Source organism: Dicentrarchus labrax, unplaced genomic scaffold (assembly GCF_905237075.1).
Source record: "Dicentrarchus labrax unplaced genomic scaffold, dlabrax2021, whole genome shotgun sequence".
Taxonomy (NCBI): domain Eukaryota; kingdom Metazoa; phylum Chordata; class Actinopteri; family Moronidae; genus Dicentrarchus; species Dicentrarchus labrax.
The window spans coordinates 19145706-19166310 of record NW_026136709.1 but is presented as its reverse complement, the minus strand read 5'-3'; the positions used below and the strand labels follow the sequence as shown (position 1 = coordinate 19166310).

The 20605-nt window shown below is 42.9% G+C and overlaps 1 protein-coding gene across 7 annotated transcripts in view; it reads right to left on the bottom strand.

Annotated features, from left to right (window-relative positions):
• The window catches only part of LOC127369427 (rho GTPase-activating protein 21), a 78420-nt gene that overhangs the window by 3026 nt on the left and 54789 nt on the right, over nt 1-20605 (bottom strand). For 4 of the 7 annotated variants that reach the window (XM_051410803.1, XM_051410804.1, XM_051410798.1 and 1 more), the window contains 21 exons: nt 20264-20356; nt 19300-19378; nt 18907-18961; nt 16289-16312; nt 12850-14836; nt 8616-8762; nt 8432-8534; nt 8251-8287; nt 7771-7890; nt 7157-7456; nt 6274-6338; nt 6031-6179; nt 5743-5885; nt 5469-5627; nt 5217-5295; nt 4732-4805; nt 4511-4600; nt 4300-4425; nt 4150-4191; nt 3707-3812; nt 1428-1459 (listed from right to left, as the gene is read on the bottom strand). In XM_051410803.1, the coding sequence (XP_051266763.1) occupies nt 1428-1459; nt 3707-3812; nt 4150-4191; nt 4300-4425; nt 4511-4600; nt 4732-4805; nt 5217-5295; nt 5469-5627; nt 5743-5885; nt 6031-6179; nt 6274-6338; nt 7157-7456; nt 7771-7890; nt 8251-8287; nt 8432-8534; nt 8616-8762; nt 12850-14836; nt 16289-16312; nt 18907-18961; nt 19300-19378; nt 20264-20356 (4010 nt within the window). Of the gene's footprint in view, nt 1-1427; nt 1460-3706; nt 3813-4149; nt 4192-4299; nt 4426-4510; nt 4601-4731; nt 4806-5216; nt 5296-5468; nt 5628-5742; nt 5886-6030; nt 6180-6273; nt 6339-7156; nt 7457-7770; nt 7891-8250; nt 8288-8431; nt 8535-8615; nt 8763-12849; nt 14837-15569; nt 15863-16288; nt 16313-18906; nt 18962-19299; nt 19379-20263; nt 20357-20605 lie in introns of those variants that run through there. The other 3 variants (XM_051410801.1, XM_051410799.1, XM_051410805.1) reach the window with 3 other exon arrangements.

Sequence of the window (20605 nt, the reverse complement as noted above, 5' to 3'; positions counted from 1 at the left end):
CCACTGTCTGGAAACTTAAACCTGTACTGCACCTGCTCCCGTGAAGCACCACAAACCAGAGAAGTGGACAGAGAGAGGAACATTAACAGGCGTCATTAACAGGGAGCACATTGAAGTTTCCATGCCAGCCTTAAAGCAGAAGCAGGAGAAGCAGTAGCACAGCATGAACTGAAGCATCACCCCCTGCGCTGAAGGGAAGCAGCCACATAACAGCAGTGCAGTGATGAGAAGCTCCTGCTTCTGCTGATGAGTTTTATCTAGCTTCTTAGCCACAAGTTCAATGTGTCATGAAGCAGAAATCTTATGAAAAGAGGCTGTGGTTTACTGGATGTACAGTTGGTTTGGTCTGGTCAGTACTGACTACTCATTGCAAAAACTTAAAGCGCTGACCCAAATGATGAAAAAACACATTTTCTTACTGAGGCCATTGAGGTATCTACCGATGCAGACAGTTTCATTTGTCTATGTTCTCTGCTTCCACCACATCTACGCATTTGAATGCATTTGTGGAGCTCATACCATTGAGATATTTGATATTATAATATATTAATAATTATATTTAAAAAAGTTCAAAAGACGTATTTTTTCCTAGAAACAGAGACCTGGTTACTCGACAGAACAGGCTATCAACAGTTTTCATTTGGACTATTTCTTTAGTATAAAGTAGTTCCAATGGACAGTAAGGTCTGTGAAGTTACCAAGAGTAAATGCCCCAATAAAAGCAAACTAATTGCATGATGGGCTTTAATAAAACCTTAGCTGCAACGTGCGGTGTCCAATTTGAGGTATATTCAAATGAGGAATGTAAATTGAGAGAAAAAAACGCAACACAGACATCGATTTTCTAACCGATCTGCATCTCTTATGACTTGAAAACTCAGCGAAAAAGACCAGAATAAAATGCCAAAATTACAAAATAACACTTATAACGTCATGTTGGTCAGTGTATCCTGAGTCATTTCATGCAGAATTTCAATGAGTGATGTGGGTTGTAGCAGCAATCACATTACAACGATTATAACGATTTACAACCACTGTTTTAGATTAATGAGCAAAGATTCTTACCACTTTTCACGTCTGTGTAATTTTGGGCTATAGATGATAATTCTTATGTGCACTTTTGTCAATGCTGTATGCACCACAAATGAAATTATATTCCATTATACTGGCGTGGACGCAGAAAAGGGGATATGTACATAAGCTGGGCACATCTAACCAAGACCATCTGCAGGGCTAGATACCTCAAGAGGAAAGCAAGAACATGTTTTTTTTGTGTGTTATTTGGGTAAAACAACTCTTTAAGTGTAGTTTTTTTTTATGCTGATCTTGACTGGAGGTGGAGGCGATCTTCCCCGCTCGTCACCTACCTCCTGTCATCCTACACTACCAGTGGCCTGAGAGGGTTAACACTGCGCACACACACTCACCTTTGATTTAGCTGAGTCACTATTCGGTGAATCTGCGGGTGAAAGAGAGAAGAGAGGGACGTTAGATGAGTTCACAACACAGACCGAACACATTGAAGAAAGTGCAACATGGGAAAATGAATCAGGGAGAAAAAAAAAGGAGAAGAGAACCATGTTGATGAGGAAGATCGTGTGGAGAGTGAACAACACAGGACAGACTGGTGACAAGCGAGCACAGACATGAGCAGACAACAGGCCATGCTTCACACAGGGACAGATGAGCTCTACGTTACACTCAGGTCCACATCTATCTGGCATGTGAAATTCTTCCCCAACTCCGACCCGAATGCCGAGTCCAAGTCAAGTACGGATATAAGATCTTTCCTCAAGTTTCTCAGTAAAGCTGAGTGCAACTTTAGCGATGAACACAACAGGTACATTTAACAGCAGCAGAACAGTGAGGCAGATAATGTGCCATGCAACACAATGTCCAAGTAAGCAGACGTGAATCCTATCGTGATGTTTATTTCTTCAGAAAAACATCCGAAACCACAAATATTTAAGGCTTAAAAACGCATTTTAATGGTACTTTTTCTCTACAGAACCATTTTTTTCTTGCAACAAAAGAGTCCAAGAGCTCAATCAAACAGGGATGTTCCCTCCTCTGTTTTATTTGAATATTTTTAGAGGCATGAAGGTAAAATTCTCTAGTATTTTACAAGAAAAGAAAAGATTAGAGAAAAGTCTAAAAGTAATCATAACTTCAAGTACATTAAAGTTACTTTTTCCTTGTTTCCTACGCTGGTTTTTACCTCACAACCCCTTCAATTCATCTTGGAACCACATGACTGGGAACCACTGGTTTAAACAGAGAACATTTTGAGGTAGGTCAGAAACTATCTGATCAAAGACACAGTAAACAATATGATGTGTCTGTCTGGACATTCAGTATACTAAAAAAAATCCTGAGGTTTGATACCTCCCAGATTCACAAACGTCCTGATTTCGCTGATGGTTTTTAGCCGAACTGACGAAGCAACGTGAGGTGACGTGAGCTGCCAATGACAACAGTGACACGGTGATGACAGAGACGACTATGGAAGAAACCAAAAAAAATAAAAGAGAAGTGACAGGGGGGTCACAGAGGGGCTAGCTATATGAAAGAGAGAGGACACTACATGAGAAAGAGAGTGTCAGCAAGGAAAACCTATAATCAGTCCTCACCTGCTCTGTAATCACATCTACCTATCATTACATCATCCTTCGGTTCTTGCTAAAATTTGTTCTTGTTTGTTTGTGTGACATAGCCAAGCCCCCCTATACACCCCTTTACAATACACATGATGGCACGATATGCAAGTGCACACTGACTGTTGACGTAGAAACCATACCATGCTATCTCTCCTGTTGGCAAGCTTGCGAGACAGTGAGGAGAGACAGCGGAGAGCCTTTCAGACAGTAGCACCGGCCTGTGTTAGGTATACTCTGATAGAAAACCTACAACACCGGACACTGCACAGTACCGTGTAGCCGCTTCGCTTCCCCTTTTCCTCACGGTTTCTTTGTTTATTGTTTCTCTTTGGCTTTTTCTTGCTCTTAAAAGAACTGCGGGTTCCTGCAGACTAGGCAGCTACACTGGGGGCAACAATCCTCCTTCTTCCTACAGTTCCAGCTGTCCATCACGGACATTATAGAGTCCATCAGTGTCATCATGGTGTGATAGACTCCTCCCACTTGGCCTGTGTCAAGATCAGTATGTGTGAATGCTGGGAAAGCCTTTAGGACACCCGACAGAGCCTCACTAGAGACAGAGGAATCAGAGGTCGCCTTTCACTGTAAAAACATCTATTTCTGACTTGGGAAAGAACATGCCGTATTAGTGCAACAGTAGGCAGGATAAGGGAGGGGGAGTTTGATCAAAACGAGGTATTAACGGGCAGAGGGATTAAAAACGGAAAGGGATAACTAAATCTATTAAGACTGACAAATATCGTGGAGGGGGGTAAATCTCTTAAAGCAAATGAAGAAGCGTAACAATTTATTGCATCCTATCATCTTTCAGGGATGCACATAAATTGCCCACTGAAACCCACACAGGCATTTGGACTCAAGGTTAGCCATAGACATTTCTATCTAGTGGCAACAGCCAAAGAAGCAAAGGGGAAGCTTGGCCTACGGGAAGAAGCAGCGTTATCATCAACATTTTGTTACTAGTTTACACACCGGTCCCTCTTTGACCACAGCAGAGAAAGGGTAGAGAAAGGTTAACCCACCAAAGAGTTGCTCTGCCAAAGTGTTACCTGATACTTCACCCTGCGATGTGCCTGTGCGGCCGATGTTGGTGAGCAGGTGGTCGATGTTGGGGACGGGCTGAGACTCCACCGCACTTTCCTCATGGGACATAGTCTGAGAGGAGCAAATGTAAAAGTTAGGACCCGATTTGAGAGGACATCACAGAGGAATTTGCAGTCCTAAAAGCTAAAATATTGCTCCTTCTTTTGACACCTTCAAAAAAATAAATCATACTATTCCTCCATTGTACTGCATTGAAACACGTTTTGGATTGTGTGTATGTAAAACCAACAGAAGGAAGTTTGTTGGAAGGTATTTTTGGGTTGTTTTTATGTGTCTCACTTGCCCAAAATTACCCTTATTTGGGTTTGATCAAGTATTTTGAATGAAATGAATTAGAGAGGACAGAGCTGAAAGAAAATAATTGAATGGCAGTGCTGCCTGTACCCACCACTGGATCTCCGTTTCCCTCTTCAGTGAAAAACCAGTCATACTAGAGGAAAGAAAAAAAGCATTTAATGATCATGTTTTGTGGGTTTTTTGGTCTTATGTGAAATTTGGTCTTATATTTTTCAAAAGCAGTTAAAGATATGATGCTCACGTTTTGAATGAGGGTCTCCACTATCCTGTACTGGTCTGGCATGTGTGTCACCATATGGGTCATGTTGTCCTCTGTGGTGCGCACCAGAGTGGGACCAAACACGATGGCCAGGTTCCTCGGTTCCATCTAACAAAACAGAGAAATCAAGTTTTTGTTGTACGTTTGCAATTGTCGGATCAAAACTAAATTAAGACATTTCTACGCTACACACCTTATTCTTCTCTGAGTTTTCAGCCACAGTTTTGAGATGAGCTGAGAGGAACTTGAGAGTCTCGTAATGATGATCGGGCAACTCGTGAAGCTGAGGGTAAATAGAGACGTTTTTCATATAGTTACAGTCCTCCAATACATGGTGTGAACAGGTTGTAAAATAGAAAACACAAATGCTTTAAAACTCAAAAAAGGATGAAATGAATTGTCAAAGCAACTCACCAGCCTCTTGAGCACTTTGAGTCTCTCCACTGGGTCCTCTGTTCGGTTGGCCTCTATAAAATCTGCGTACTTATCTGCAGGTAGCAATAAAAATTTTATTTTTATTTTATAAGTTTATATATAACCATGTGAAATTTGGACAAAATTATGAATGGTATAATGTAATTTGAGCTGACATTCCCTTTATTTTCTTTTGCAAATAACTGCTTACTTGACCACAGTGACATTTCAGCCAATGACAGCCCTGGTTTTGCCATCTCTAAGATCATATCAGAGCTGCAGCAGCACTGACACACTGGCAATCTTACATTTGGTGCTTTTGTCTTTTAAATGACCACATTCAGTTTCAAAATATGTACAAAAATTCTAGTGATTTTATTTTTTGTTAAACGAAATAGGCAATCCCTTAACACAGTTTCACTGGGTTGTAGTTATCATTTCTGGCCACTAGATGGCATGCACTACCTTTTGAAAAAGCAACCTACCGTTGGTGAACAACGGCTCCGGGAGTTTACGGAAGAAGGACTTGAGTAAACTGCTGATTACATTGAGGTCCCTCCATTTCTGTAGAACATGAGATTAGGGTATGATGGTAAATAGATTTATTCAACATGCATGATGAGTCCAGTCTCACAAGAATATGTCACATCTGCTCCCAAGGTCCTGTAGCTCTGACTGTAATGTGAGACTTCAAGGAGAGTTTAATTAAAGCAACAGCGATCAATAAAGTGACTCACATCATCCTGGATATCGATATCGTTCATGCCCTTGTTATTGAGCTCCTCCTGCATGTTGGAGATTGCAGCGTTGTTTCCTGGGACTCTGTAGATGCCTGTGTACTCCAACCCTCTCTCTTCCACCAGCTTACAGCACACATCCACAATCAGAGGCACAAACTAGAATACAGAGAAAGGGAGAAAATGTTTAGCTGATTGGACATATATAACATATATAAAGGTATTCACTATTCACTCTTTTTGGTGTTTTATTAGAAATGAAAGCAGGACGGACCTTGTTGTTCTGTGCAGGAGGACAGTCGTCCAGCCTCACTCCAAACGTGACTCCAGGAGACGGCTTCTTCTCGAAAGGTTTCCTCATCAGCCCCGGGATGCCTTTCCTCCATGTCCCTTTATCCTTGGGAGGGCTGGTGTCATCTGCATGCACATTGTAACAATGAGAATGCATGAGCATGACATATTTACCATAATTAGTGTGAAATATAACACAACTGGTTGGTTTTTCCTTGCAAAAGACAAGCAAACAAACTTATATTACATGGGGAATTGTTGCTTTTCCTACCTTTGTGCATGTTCTTCCTCTCCTGCTCAGGTTTGGGTGAGTGTGGACTTGTTGCTTTGGTCTCCCCTTTACCTCCCAGCAGCGTATGTCTGATGCTCAGCGACTGGCGTGACGGTTTGGGTGACGGCTCCGTCTTGCTGCCTGTTGGACTGTGTTAGACATAAAGCACAAAATGAGCTTTCCAACCAAAGCTAACTTATCCAGCGCTGTGTGTGAAGTGCGAAGACCTCCCTCCTCCTTTACCTCATCAAGGTGTTGTACTCCTTAATCTTCCTGCTGATGAGGTCATGGCTGGTGAAGACCGCATTCTAAAAAAAGAAAGAAAAAGGAAGGATGATAAGGGAAACAATGGGACACAATAGGTGATGGTTAAGGCATCAGGTGCAACAGTTTGTGTCGCCCCCTCCAGAGGCCATAATGGATCTTTATATAACCTGCTGCTATCGGGTGACACAGGTAAGACCACTAGAACGCCATAGTACGGACAATGTGGTTAAAAGAGGGGAAAGACAGGCTTAAATTTCTAATGGGTTGCTCAGTAATTAATCAAGTAATCTGACTCCTTCTGAGAGTCCTGAGAACTTCTGTTATGATTTGGCGCTATACAAATAAAACTGAATTGACGCCCAAGATATTCAGTTCACTGTCATATAAGAAAACCAGCAAATATTCACATTTAGAAGCTGATTGATCAACTATTATTTGCTACCTGTTCCGCTCAGATTGTGGGCAAGTTTCATTGTGTAGCTTCAGGTCACAAACGGTATTAGGAGACCCAAAATAATCAGAACTATTAGAAATAGAAAGCATGAAAAAAGTCTAAAAAAATCTAACTGGGCCATGACTTAAATGGGAGGAGGCCAGACAGGCATTGTACGACAACAGGACAATTATACAGTAGGTGACGTCACACTGTCAGGTGTTATAACAGAGGATTAATCTGAGGAGTGACCTGCATTAAGACCCTGAGGCAGCTGTCCTAGTGAGTACTGAACTGCTTGCAGTAAGTTGATGACCCGATGACATGATATAACAATCGATTGTAGGTGCCACTTTTTTATTTAATTATTCTGTTTGAACGAGCGGTGCTTGTATAAGGCCCACTGTCTTTATGAATGATTCTCACCTCCTCATCCAGGTTGCTGTTCTCCTGTATGACTCTGATCCAGGCCAGCATGTCCTCTCGATCCTCCGCCTGGAACAGGTACTCGCAGTCCGACGTGGTCAGCCGCAGCACGTTCTTGCGCTTTGTGTCGCTGTACGAGATGTCAATCAGACACGCCTTGATGCTGATTGGCAGGGGTTCGTCCACTGCTTGGCAGTTGGCATGAGCGTGCCCCTCCTTTTTGTCTTTATACAGGCAGAGGTAATGTCCTCTCAACACGGCGTACATCTGTTTCCACGGGCGCATACCCCCTCCGACACGCTGCAGAAATAGGTCACGAGAAAGAGACAAGTTTTACAAAGCGAAATGGAGGGAATTCAACTGTAATCTTTCTGTAAGTGTTCCTATTGTTGGCATCATAACACATAATCACTGCCTTGAGGACAATATGGGAGACAATATGAGACCTCATACAGGAAAGGTCAAAGGCACCATGAGTCAGACAAAGATATACTCTGGAAACAAGGGCAGTCCTGTTTATAAACCAGGTTTACAGTAGGTCATGTAATGCTTGCACTCAGCTTTCTGTGTCAGTTACACGATGCAATGGCCACATATGTAGAGTCAGTACACACCTTGCCCTTGTCTGTGTTAAGCTGCTTGAAATGCAGCAAACCCTCCTTGGTGGCGTCACAGAAGATGTCTGATGAAGAATCCCTCCTGGACCCCGAATCTTCTGACGACCTGTCCACAGCCTGTGATGGATAAAAAAAATAACAATAAGCCAAAAAAAAAAAAAAAAACACTTGGAAGACCAGTTGTGAAAAACATAAATTTCAAGGATATTTACAGTAAATACAGAGAAACAGTAAATACATCGAAACTGACTACAACATTTGAATCAATTATTTACCAGAAAAGCCTGATGTTGCTTTAACAGCCGTCCCTATTTTCCATAATATATTCACATTTCACAGGGAGAGGTTTTATCTTCTGGGTATGAACTAATGAGCTAAATCTTCAAGCAGGAAATGCAGATAAACCAGGCATGTGGCAGGTGAGCACAACTGGCAATGAACAAACTCGTGTGTGATAAAAATGTGGATTGGACTCACCTTCCTAAGACCTTTCAGACCAGGGATCAAGGACCTCCTAAATAGAGGAGAAAGAAATATTATGACGCAGAAAGCGTTGAAAGTATTCTGAGATAAAAGATATTCGAGTATAGTTCTATGATAAGATATCAATCACTTGAAAAAGAGATGAATTGTGATGACACTGTTGCATATAACTTACCCTCTGCTTTCTTCCCGGTAGTTATCCAGGCCTTCATCATAGGACTTGGATCGCTCTGTTTTAGTACCAGAATCTGACTCAATAATTGTGAGACGGAGAGAATCTATTAAGAAAGGGTCAAAGAATTATTTGTAATTGTCCTTAAGCAGTAATTGTCATTAATACTGCTTTAATATGAAAATACCTTGGTCATGTGACAGCTGGCGTCGAATGAGAGGGGACGGAGAAGGGGGACTGGGTGGGATGGTGGTGATGGTGGGCGCTCCAGATATCACAGCAGAGGCGGGAATGTGTGTGCTGTCCTGGTCCGTACTGGGACTAGATGGTTCATCTGAGGACAGAAGCAGAGGGATTTAATTAACAGGGCAAGAAAACACTGAGAACAACTGACCATTAGCTAAACCCCGGTTGTCCAATCATAGCAACCATAACTCCACATGCTGAACAGGCATGCATGGGGCTAGTAAAAGTAATAATGTTACACAACAGTTAATGAGTTTAAAAGGCGGTGTCTCTTTAATAACCTTTTTAAAACAACAAAACACAAGTACAGAAGTGTAAAGAATGGATTTAATAGTCGCACGAAAGTCAGTCAATGAATGGAACTTGGGATCCTGGTTATGGGGCTCCAAATGTAAATACATTTGGTTCAAAATATATCAGCTATAAAACTCCCCATACCTAGTACCATTTTGCACTTTAACAATGCAATACAACAGGTGTTTGCTTTTGGCCCGTGGCCCAACCACAGTCTCGATTTTGGCCCTCCGATGGAAACATTTTGAGCAGCGCTGCTCTGTCATGTATGTAGCCATTAACTACATATTTAGACTTCTCTTTCGCAAGATTATCATGTTAAAGCATGTCAGCTGAGCAGATTAAATAACCAGCCGAAGACAGGATTTCCAGCCAACTCAGAGAGCTACAGTCAGCTTAATTAGCTAGCTAGCTAATGGCGACAGCTGATACAATCTAACAGTGTAGTTGAGCCAGCAAAATCAAGAGTCAGGCTGGAAATGATAAGCCTGCTTTTGTCTACCTCTGTCTGAAATCAAGAACACATTGTTTCAAAGATTACTAAGAATTTTAAGTGGTAAATATGCCGCTGTTATCATTGCTACTAATGTGCCATATAATACTGACAGGCGTAGAAACAAGAACAGGATGACCACAATTCAACTCCAGCTAAACTCCAATACAACTTAGGCTACAAGCTCGGCTGTACTCTGCACCAGGAAATATCGCACATTAAATTAAATCATGCAAAAATAATGTCTAATTTATCTCTGCTATCTCAACTTGAATAAACATTTCAGCAGACAGCCATAAAAAGCTGTGATAAGGACGTATAGGGCCAGAGCAAAGCGATGCAGACAGAGACGCAGTCAGCCAGTAGGTACGTGTTTCTGTTCAGATAAGCTGCTACACACCTTCCCTTTTTCAATGCACATACGCACGGTAGTCAGCTAACATTACATCATCAGAGACAAGACTGTGTCATAATGTCTGATATCAGCGAAATGGCAAGCCCTAAAAACAAATGAAGAGACGCATATGATGAACAAAGAGCTCAAGTAATGAATCATATCTGCCACCGTGGTGATGTTGAAAAGCAGGTGAGATCAAATTCAGCACAGCCAACGTGAACTGTAGAGCAGAAGCAGAACTGTTAAACAATGCACTTCATACTTGTTGATGTGATAAGTTTTTTGAAATATGGTTTAAAATTATAATAGTTATAAATCCATGGCAAGAAATGCAACTGTCACTGTTATTTAACTTTAAGGAAACCACCAACCAGTGCCTTCATTACAAATAAATGCCATTTAAAGTCAAAAACAGCAAAAGAAGATCTAAATGATTCAATTCCTTCAAGTGCCAATGCACTGAGGCAAATCTTTAGCTTTCAATAACACAACTTAATAAGAAACATCTGATCTGCTTGTTAGTTATGTACCGATCACTGCTGAGAAATCTCTCTCTCCTCAAACCTCAAACGCATCTCCCATGACACTGCAAACCTCATTTATGCCAAGCCTGGCAGATGCCTATTTCATTTAATCACTTGTTTATATACCTCCAATCCTGTTTCTGGGAAGACGCCGGCACTCAGTGATGTCTAACACGTACAATTACAATTTATTTTTCAGGGGATGTCGGTTGTAGACATTCCAGATTGACTCGGCTTTAAACAGGAGATGCGGACCCATAAATATTCAAACAAATAGTATTTTCAGAAATATGCTCGTATGCTTTTTTTTTTGCTGCGAGTTAGATGATCATTTTCAGTTAAATATGAAGCTACAGTCAGGCGATGGTAGGCTTAGTTTAGCAAAAAGACTGGAAACACAGGGCACAGCAGCAAGCCTGGTGCAGTCCAAAGGTAGCAAAATCCAAACTATGAGCTTTGGACAGAGCCAGGCTAGCTGTTTCCCCTTGTTTCCTGTTATTATGCTAAACTAAGCTTACCATCTCCTGCCTGTAGCTTCATATCTAGCATACGGACATGAGAGTGATCACTGAGGTTAAACAGAGAACACTGGGAAGTGCGAAAATCTCAATCTAATCTAGATCTTAATGTAGAGAACTAAACAGCGAGAGCTGAGGTGTGTTTGTGTATACAGTGAGAAATGGTGCTTGGAGAGGATATAATTAACCCCTGCAGGTTTTGGGGAAGGAAGAGCTGCTCTAATTGGCTCGAGATGAGTCACTAATGACAACACGGCTGAGGATGCAAGGTCGAGTTCAAGCTTGTAAGATGAAAATGTGAAGAAACATTACTAAACCAAGAAGCGAGAATTTCTCATCATAAACAAGAGGGAACGTGACATTTTGCATGTATTTTAGCAGTACCAAATGTGCTCTGTTCCCAGTACAAAATGTTTGGCAGACACCTAATGTACAGCAGTTGTTCCACTTATTGTTTGGAACTGTACTATGAAATCTAATTGAAGCAGATTGCTGGAGGAATGCTCTTATTTCTCTGTTATGTCACAGTCCATTAAGGACGATGTTCTTAGGTTTCTCTGTACAACACTGGGGGAAATATGAGACATTTCAGAGAGTGGGTGGAGGGGTCTGAGTGAGTGTGTATGTGTACTTAGTGATTGTATGTTTCTGTGCTGCCCTACTCGGATGCCAACGGGTGGTTTGAACACGTCATGATTGCCTGCAGTACAGTGTCACGCCGTCTCGTAATCGCACACCTGACTTAATGTCACACTGAGTTCAAAATGCCACAAGGAATCAATTTTCTTACCTATACATCTTCTACTGTAACTTGAGTAATATATAGTATGCCATGGATGACAATGCCTTCATGACCTGAGACAAGTGGTTTCACTGGCAACACACTGAATTGCCAAGGCTTGTTGTTTTTTTAACCAATCCAACTCTTTTCTAACAAGCAACAAAATTCCCAGGGTATTTCCTGTAAAAGATAACCATTACTTCTGATGATCTGCAGCATATTGGGACATTTGGACACAATAGATATCCTTGTAGTATGATAAGTAGGGCATCAATGGACAGGCTTACACTTGATTCTGGTGTGTTTTTGTGATTGAATGCAACTCCTGAAGGAGAAGAAGTGAGCTTCGGGTTGTTTTTTTTTTTTGTAACTTAGTTTCCATGGAGAGAAGAGCGTTCACTGTATCCACACAGCTAATATTGGACAGAAATACTAGATAGGCCACCTTAAAGTGTGGATTTTGGGATGGGATATCAAGGAGTATCCACTACACTGTGAACAGTCCAATCCCTGCATGAAAAGCCCACCCGTTCTACCTTTCATGCAGAAAATAGCTCACTACATAGCTGCCCTAACTGCCTCCAATATGCTAAATATACACAAACCGTCCTCTTTGCAACTGCAGCTGAGTTACTCGCTCTTGTGAATGTTAGAGGTATTAGAGCATGTTAAACCCCAGGTAGAATGGAAATACAATATACCCTATGAAAATAATGCCATCTTGTCATGTACGTCTAATGTATATAGGGCTGGGTATTATTTTAGTTTCAATCAAGGTGCCTTTCAACAGCATTTCCTCAATCAACAGCATTTCCTTATTTTGACAAGGAAATATCAGATAAATACATAAACAAGACTAAGATCTGTTGTTGCCAACTTTGGTCAGTATTCAGAAATGATCATGGTTCAAAGGACAGCACTAACTGGATATGTCAGAACAGTCATGTATTATGCTATCAGCTAAATCTCCATCCCAATCTCCAATTTCAAATTGGCTCAAGAGTTTGCCATTCCTTCATGCATAAACATACTTTTTCCCCTCACAGAAACACATGCTGTGTCATTTTTTCACAGGACTTCGCTGTCACTGCTGTTGCTATGGCAACAGGAAGGAGTTCAAAAGGAAGGAGGTAAAGAGACGAGTGACGAAAGATGAGTGCAGTCTTACCTATGAAGGGGATTGAATCCAGGGAGTCATCCAAGTTGTTGGAGCCAGACTTTCGTCGCGTGTCTCCAAGCTTTCTTAGATGCATCTCCCTAAAGCTGTCATTAGACGTCCAGCACATGGCTCCATCAGCAGAGCCTGCCTTCACCAAGGGCGGTGACTTATGAGTCGCTCCTCTCTTGTTGTCATTAACAGCTAGTACATAGGACGGAGGTCGAATGTGAGGAGGTCCAGAGTTTTTGTCCCTTCTTAAGACAACGACTGTTGCATCCGGTCCTTCTACGCCCTCTGTAAGGCCGCCATTAGTCCGTACAGGAGCGTTGGCTTTTGGCTTTTGGGTCACAGCTCCATTAGTGGTGGAGGAACCAGAGGAAGAGGCAACAACTGCAGTTTGTAGTTGTCTTTGCATGGGTAGTTTAGAGGAGGGACCAGAGCAAGAGGAGGACCTGGCTGCCAATCCAGTCTCTGACCTGTTTTCCATTTTCAGACTGTCAGCCCTGCCTCTGAGCTGCAGGTGCAGAGGGGAAGGGTAGCCCAGGTGGTTGCCCATGATGTTAGCTCTTTGGTCTTTAAGAGGGTCTGTGGTTTTAGTCGAGGATAAGGCAGGTGAAGGGTCCAAGATGGAGTTTTTGACAGGCAGCCGTGATGGTCTCATAATGACACTGTCTGTCCTTGATGTTAGTACAGAATCCGTCGTACCTTTAGTAAACACAGCAGCAGTCAAAGGCGAGTTAGATAATCCACTTCCTCTACCTTCTTCCTCCTGCCCAGTGAGACTCCTGTTCAGATGAGGTAAAGCTCGCAAGCCTCCTACCTGCCTGCTAGCTCTGGCTTCCTCTCCCCGGCACAGCAGCAGCCTGTCCTCCAACCCTGTCCTATCTCCAAAGACAACCCCACCTGGCTCTCCAGGCTGCAGTCCCAGGTAGTCACAAGACCTTGCCCTAGGTTTTGTGACTCCAGTGGGGGTGGAAAAAGGCAGAGCATCCTCTGAAGCACTCCGAGGCCAATTCCTGATTGGTATTGTCCTCTCTGTTCCACCTCCAAGCCTCTCTTGGGAGGCGCTACGTAATGGAGTCACAGCAGTACCCTGGCTACCTGCATCCACTCCGCGGTCATTGGAGGTGCTTCTCCGTCTGATCTGGGAACTAACTGCCCCTCTTTGACTGGTGCTAGAAGGAGGCGGTGTACGTTGCTGAGTGTAAGCAGAGCTGGAACTGGCTGCCGCACGCAAGCTGTCTAAGCGCTCCTGGATGGTGCGGCAGCCATACGTGTGCAGCCTCTTTGCGTCAATATAGTCCTTATAGGTGGTGTAGTTTTTCCAGTCGATGTTTTGGTGTGGAGAGGTGGAGGAGGCTGTGGGAGAGGGGGAGCAGTGGTTGGAGCTGGGTGAGATGGCAGTGGAGAACGTGTCTGGTGAGGCAGGGGTAATAGGGACCCGTACGGGTGGAGATAATGTGTCAGTATAGATCGGGCCAGGTCTAGAACTTGAGGAGGGGGAGTAGACTGGGGTTTCTGTGGAAGAGGGGTACTGCAACTGTGCACCCCCAGGTACTGAGGGAATAAGGGGTCTGGGTCTAGCTGAGCCGGAATCTGCTGAAGAACCGTACCGGTTTTCCTCTGTCCTGTGGCTGGGTCCAGCCCGAGCCACCCGGGAGCTCCTGTCCACTGGATCAAGAGGCATGGCCACTGTCCTCACATTCTCATTACAGACGCACACCACTGTCTGAGACTTTGACGTCTGTTGTGAAGGAGGAGATGGAGGAACAGGGATTTCCACCCGGTAACTCTTTTCTGTGGGCCCTCCTCGTCGTCCTGGTCCCTGAGCCGGCCCTGGGGGGGTGTCATTGACTGTAGTGGGCTCTGGTGTCTGAGTCATGCCCGCAGCCTTAACTTCTATCCGTGGGTAGCAGATAGGAGGGGGCTCAGGGATGTTCTGGGCATTTCCGCTGTACGCCTCATTTCCTTTGAGGTATGCATCCTGGGAATACGCCTGCAAGAGATTATAGGACATTATGTCACTTTAGCTGCTGAGAGGTTGGAGCGCTAAAATAGATCACATTAAACCCCGGGAGAACATCACACCCAACCAGGGACAGGATACATTAGACTTTCCTTAAAGAAATACGGATCAGGGAGTGCTTGAACTACAGATGAACTTTGGACCGATCTCTTATATCGCTAGATGACAAATTTACTGCCACACCTATGACTTTATCCTCTGCCATTACACCTGCAGCGTCAATCTTTTATTTCTAAAATACCTCAACAACACTGCGGCGATGTGATAACTCGCATTTTGAAAGTAGAGAAAGAATAGTAACCCACTAGTGCCATTTATTGACACGAGTCTTTGTGTGAGCTGATGAGATTATCAGCAAGACAAACACTGTTACTGGATTCCCTCAGAGAACTGTAAGTGACAGACAGACAACTGGATTTAGCCTGTCTACAACAATAAAATAACGGCATGCTAAAAGTAGACACAGCACTCCAGTACTATTTCTCCAGTCCAAACACAGCTGTCACTCTGTTAACTCTGTTCCTCAATCTTTTCCTAGGAAACTGCAAACAAATGTTACAGCATGCCACGATACAATTTAACTGCCCTGAGAAGGAATAGATGTAGAGGAGTGGGAAACAAGGAACAGTCAGAAAGGCAAATAAGTTGAGAAAGAAGGCTGGAAAGTCCAGAATAAGGATTAAGCTGGCAGGGGCTTACCCACCTTTGGTACTGGAGAGTGTGCCCTGAGGCATGAGGAGAGGGTGAACGGGGGACGCCTCTGTCTGCCGCTGGCAGCTAACGCTACTTCTGTCAGCATGACTCCAAAACTCTAATGTCACTGTAGCAGCTGAGCTACTTCCCTTGATTAAAACTTGAAGAAAAACACTCAAATGTAGCTAGTTATAACCCTGCATATTCTACGGAGAATGATCACCACGGACTGCTTCAGAAAAAAAACCTGGTTGCATATCGGACATGCTATATTTCCTCATCCCTTCAGCGCACAAGCTCTTGAGAAAATGAAAGGGAGAGAGTGGTGATGTTGGACTTTAATCGATAGCGCTCTACCTGAGGTGTCGGGTTACAATTGAACTAACAGCAGTCTGCTGCTGGTGACTCCCTCTGGATTTGCATATGTCATACAGTTAAATAGAAAACAATTTCCTGAATGCGGAAAGTAAAGGGGGAAATGTTTGCTGACTTATGAAATATTTGTTTTTTCAGCACACACATCCTCTTTCAAGTCTTTCAACATGCTATTCAGGGAAAAAAAAAAAAACCCCTACTAAACTACGAAAAACATACTGCGAAGGGGGGGAGTATATTTGGGGTTTTAGGTGTAAGTAAAGGTGCTGTAAAGGCGTAATAAGAGCTGTAAATCATCAGGAAAGAAAGAGAGCTTAAAAGAAAGTCATAAGTTAGTATAGTTTCCCTCCTTACCAGAGCAGTGATATCCCTGGAAAACTGCAGTCCACAGGTTAGAGAAGGGCAAGCAGAGAGATAAAAAAAGGGAATAAAGAGAAGTAAACAGGTGAACATAGAGAAATGAGAGGTACAACGCAACCGATGGACTTGACACAGTCAACTAGTCTGACTTCAGCACAGGCTAAAAATACATTCCGCTGTGGGGACGCTGTGAAGAGGCATCACAGTCGGAGAGTCAAGTAGGAAGAAGGAGAAAGAAGAAGAATAGAGGTGAACTTCAGCAGTGTTGGTGTCCTTCTCAGACCTGAATATCTTCTGAGTTGCAGTTCATCCCCATTATTTCCTCCTCTTACCCCACTTCTTCCTCTACCCACAACACAGCTGCTGTCAAAATACACTGGCAAACACATTCTGCTGGATTTCTTTCCTTATATTTTCTTTTTCTCTGTCACTCTCACCTGCTCACTGTGGTACCTCCCCTCCCCCTCTCTGGTTTCTCAAGCATTTCAGTGACCCTACACACGCTCTCTCCACTAGCCCCTTTCCTCCTCTTAGACAGCCTCTCGCTCATATGTTAAGACGCTGCTCTATCTATCATATGTTCACTTATGGGTGAGCATAACAGCACGCCTGCCTGATCTGCACTAGTTTCCTCCCTCACTCGCTCCTGTAAACACTGAGCTGAGAGGAGTCAGCTGACTGCAGCTGCACTCCCTCTGGTAGTGAGTGAGTTCAATGTCTCCCAAAACACAAAACAGAAAAACACATCTAAAAACAGACATAGATACATCTACAGACATCACAGTGTGCCTCCCCTATTCAAACTTATCAAAATGATATTTATGAAATTTTCTAAATCTGAAATATTATATTAAATATTGTAATAATGTCATATTGTAGATGCCTGAGTATGGATAGTATATAGTGTCCAAAAACTTTCTTTCTTATTGCATAAACAGAATAAAAAGGTCACATTGAGCAGCATTCACGATCTGTATTGATGAGGATTAAATACTGAGAAAAAAGAGAATTAAATCATACACAAATCGAAACATTTAGCAGTAAAGTCACAACTTGTATTCTACTATCTTTAATTGTACTTTGATACACAGCACATTAGCAATAGTTTAAACCCACAGATCACTCTAACAGCAGGCAAATTTTAAAGATCTGTAAAGTAACAAAACAAGATTGAATTTAATTTTGCCTCATGTTTTCCTCAATGGGGAACAACAGCTAATTGCTTCATTCGGATTCCTGAGCCTTGTGAGTGCTCAGATTCATTCCAAAATGCCAAAAGCAAGTTTCTGTGGCTTTTGGTGAGCTGCAGCCAAGCTAACAAGCTATGTGTGGAATTTAGCAACACAGTGGGATCAGACTCAGTTCTTTGCTCCAAGAGCGAATCTCCCCAAACAGTGGTGAATAACGTGTGGTGACTGGTTTGACCTAGCCTGGCGCTGTTTTATCGTCTGCAGGGCTCTGGACCCTGACTGATGGCGTGGGCTGGCTGCTTGCATCACTGAGTTCATCGGGGTGATGGGTAGAGGGGATGTGGAGCCATGGCATGGAGTCTAGCTCTGTTATTAGCTGTTCTTACTGACGTTCACAGTTTTGCAAACTGGCCCACCCATAGATTCGCATCAGTGCCCCTCATCGTCCAGACTCAGGCAACACTGTGACCATGTTTAAAATATTTACGATTATAATGTTATTATTATAATAATCGCCCACTCTCTGAGTTCAATGAAATGTATATGGTAGCTTGTACCCACTAGAAATGAATCTGCCATAAAGAGCAGAGTATGAGTAACGAGAGATTTTCAACACTCTCCATCTTTTTTGGGGGGAGTTTTCTTGGCTGTTCTTGAAGGAATAGTTTCACATTTTGGGAAAAATACTTTCCCCCCTGTACTTTATAAACGTGAGATGAGAATATAAATATCAATCTCAAGTCTGTGCGATAAGTAGGCAGCTGGTGTCAGGATGTTCTTAGCTGAGCTTATCTTAGTATAAAGCCTGGAGACATGGAGAAAACAGCTAACCTGGTGTCCAAAGACACACCTACTACATAAAAGCCGACCAATTAAATTGCTGTATATTGTTTGTTTAACCTGTCAACAAATAATTAATGTAAAAAGTGACAATTTGTGGTTTTAGGAAGAGTTACATGCTGGAACTATTTCTTGGTGAACAACAGCAGGGTGCAGCTTGACTCAATCTTATCATCACAGTCATGTTGCCAGGTTTGGAAAGACTGTTCCAGCACACAGACAGAAACCTGTGCTCACTGACCATATCTGAGAACCTGCGCTACAGTCAAAGACAGAGCACAAAACTACTGGATGGATGAATTGATTTTCACTGAGAATTTTACACTATGTTACTCTCCCTAAAACCACAAAGTGTCACTTTTAAATGTACGTTCATGTGCATGTTAAACAAACAAGATACAAGCCGAGATATGATAATTCCAGTTAGACTAACTGTGATAAATAAGTTACAGCTTAAAAAGGGCACTGGTGTGGTATTAAAACTGCAAATTATCCCAAAACCTAAGCACGGTTTGCTACTGCGTGAACAGAAAAGAGCATTTTGAGCACTCTTGCAATATTTACTGATGAATGAAGGCTTACCAGCTGCAAAATGTCTTCATCCTTTGGCATCACACAGAGTTCCAGTGAGGCATCGCTGAGGGAAGCGAGGGTGCGGGGGACGAGAGAGAATGAGAGTGAATGTGAGAGAAAGTGAGAGAGAGAGAGAGTGAGACAGACTTATAACACAGGGCTCAAACTGTGGAAATCCATGGCATTAAGAGCTGCCGTTCAATGAAGCGCGAATGAGTGTTACACACACTTGTCAGCAATAGGGGAAAACTATTTTTACTAAAAAGTTTCACAATCTGTCTGTGTGTGCTGGCAGTGAAGGGCTTAGACAGAAACTAGAATGAGGGTCTGAGTCAGTCAGGCTCTTTCACTCTCAATATCTCTCTTAAAATCAGCCATAAAATGAAGTGATGGTAATCTTACCTGTTCTGGATCAAGGCTATGACTTGCGAGTAGGTCTTCCCAATGATGCTCTCTCCATTCACCTTCACAATCCGGTCCCCTGGATAGAATTAGACAAAAAATTACAAACCTGCTGTTTACTGCTAACAGCAACATGTCAAATAAACTCTGCACGTCTGTCTGTCTGCACTCAGCTGCTCAGAAAAATGTATCCAGTCAATACGGTTATTGACCAAGGGAAACCGCTGTGGAGTAGCTCCTTCCAGCACAAACACACATCAGTTTAGATCAAAAGGGGAATACCAATACTTGTTTATTTGAAGGACCCCATGTGAGGATCCATCTCCATTCAAGTTTTCTGAAGATGGCCATCTTACAGGAAGAGAGTTTAGGAGAGAAACTAGATAATTGTGGGAAAACACTACACTCCTCTGTCCCAGGAGTGGAGGGAGAACAGATAAAAGCAGACAGTTTAGAGGGCTTGTCCAGGCCACTTAACATTTCCTGTAATACAGAGTGCTAACCTGGCAATAATGCTGACAGCACAGAGAGCAGAGCTTGAGCTGTCACCTCCATTTCAGGGAAATTGGAAGGAGTTGATTCACTTTTCACCAGAAGGGAGTTTGTAAAAGTATTTTTATCCTTGCGACTTAAAATTAGAAATGATTCACGGATTAATAAGAGAAAAAACAAAGTGGGAGAAAGAACCAAGGAAAGGTTGGAATAACAGTGTGCATATTACACTTTGTTCAACCTCCCACAAAGGAGCCATCTGTTATTTTGTAACTCGTATCTGTTTTGCCTGGCAGGTTACAAGGAAGTGGAATTACCTACAGTACAGACGTGAAGAAATCTTGGCATCAAACGGCGCTTTGAGGTCAGATGTGAGACAGTTAATCATAAGATCTGCCGGTTATCAGAAGGAGTGCAATAATCTCCTTAGAGACTGTGTGTATGCGCTTCGTGTGTGTGCTTGTGTGTGTACCTGTACAGAGTCCAGCTCCGTGGGCGGGGCCTCCCTCCTTCACTTGCTTGACGAAAATGGTGTCCATTGGCTCCAGACGGTTCCGCTGTCTCCCTGGCAACGAGAGAGAGAGCACATGCACCGAGGCGATTGGTCACACAGTGAGGAAGAGCAGCAGCAGAATCAGAACTAGGCCACATTGCACTGGAACTGGAAATACAACTGCAGCAACACTGTGGCATCTGTGACCATGTTTTCTGCCGTTTTACAGGGTTTTTGACTTTATTGTCTGAGGACACTCAAACAATGCAAATGCAAAGAAGTGAAATAAATAGGTGACTTTTTATTTTATCTACAGGAAAC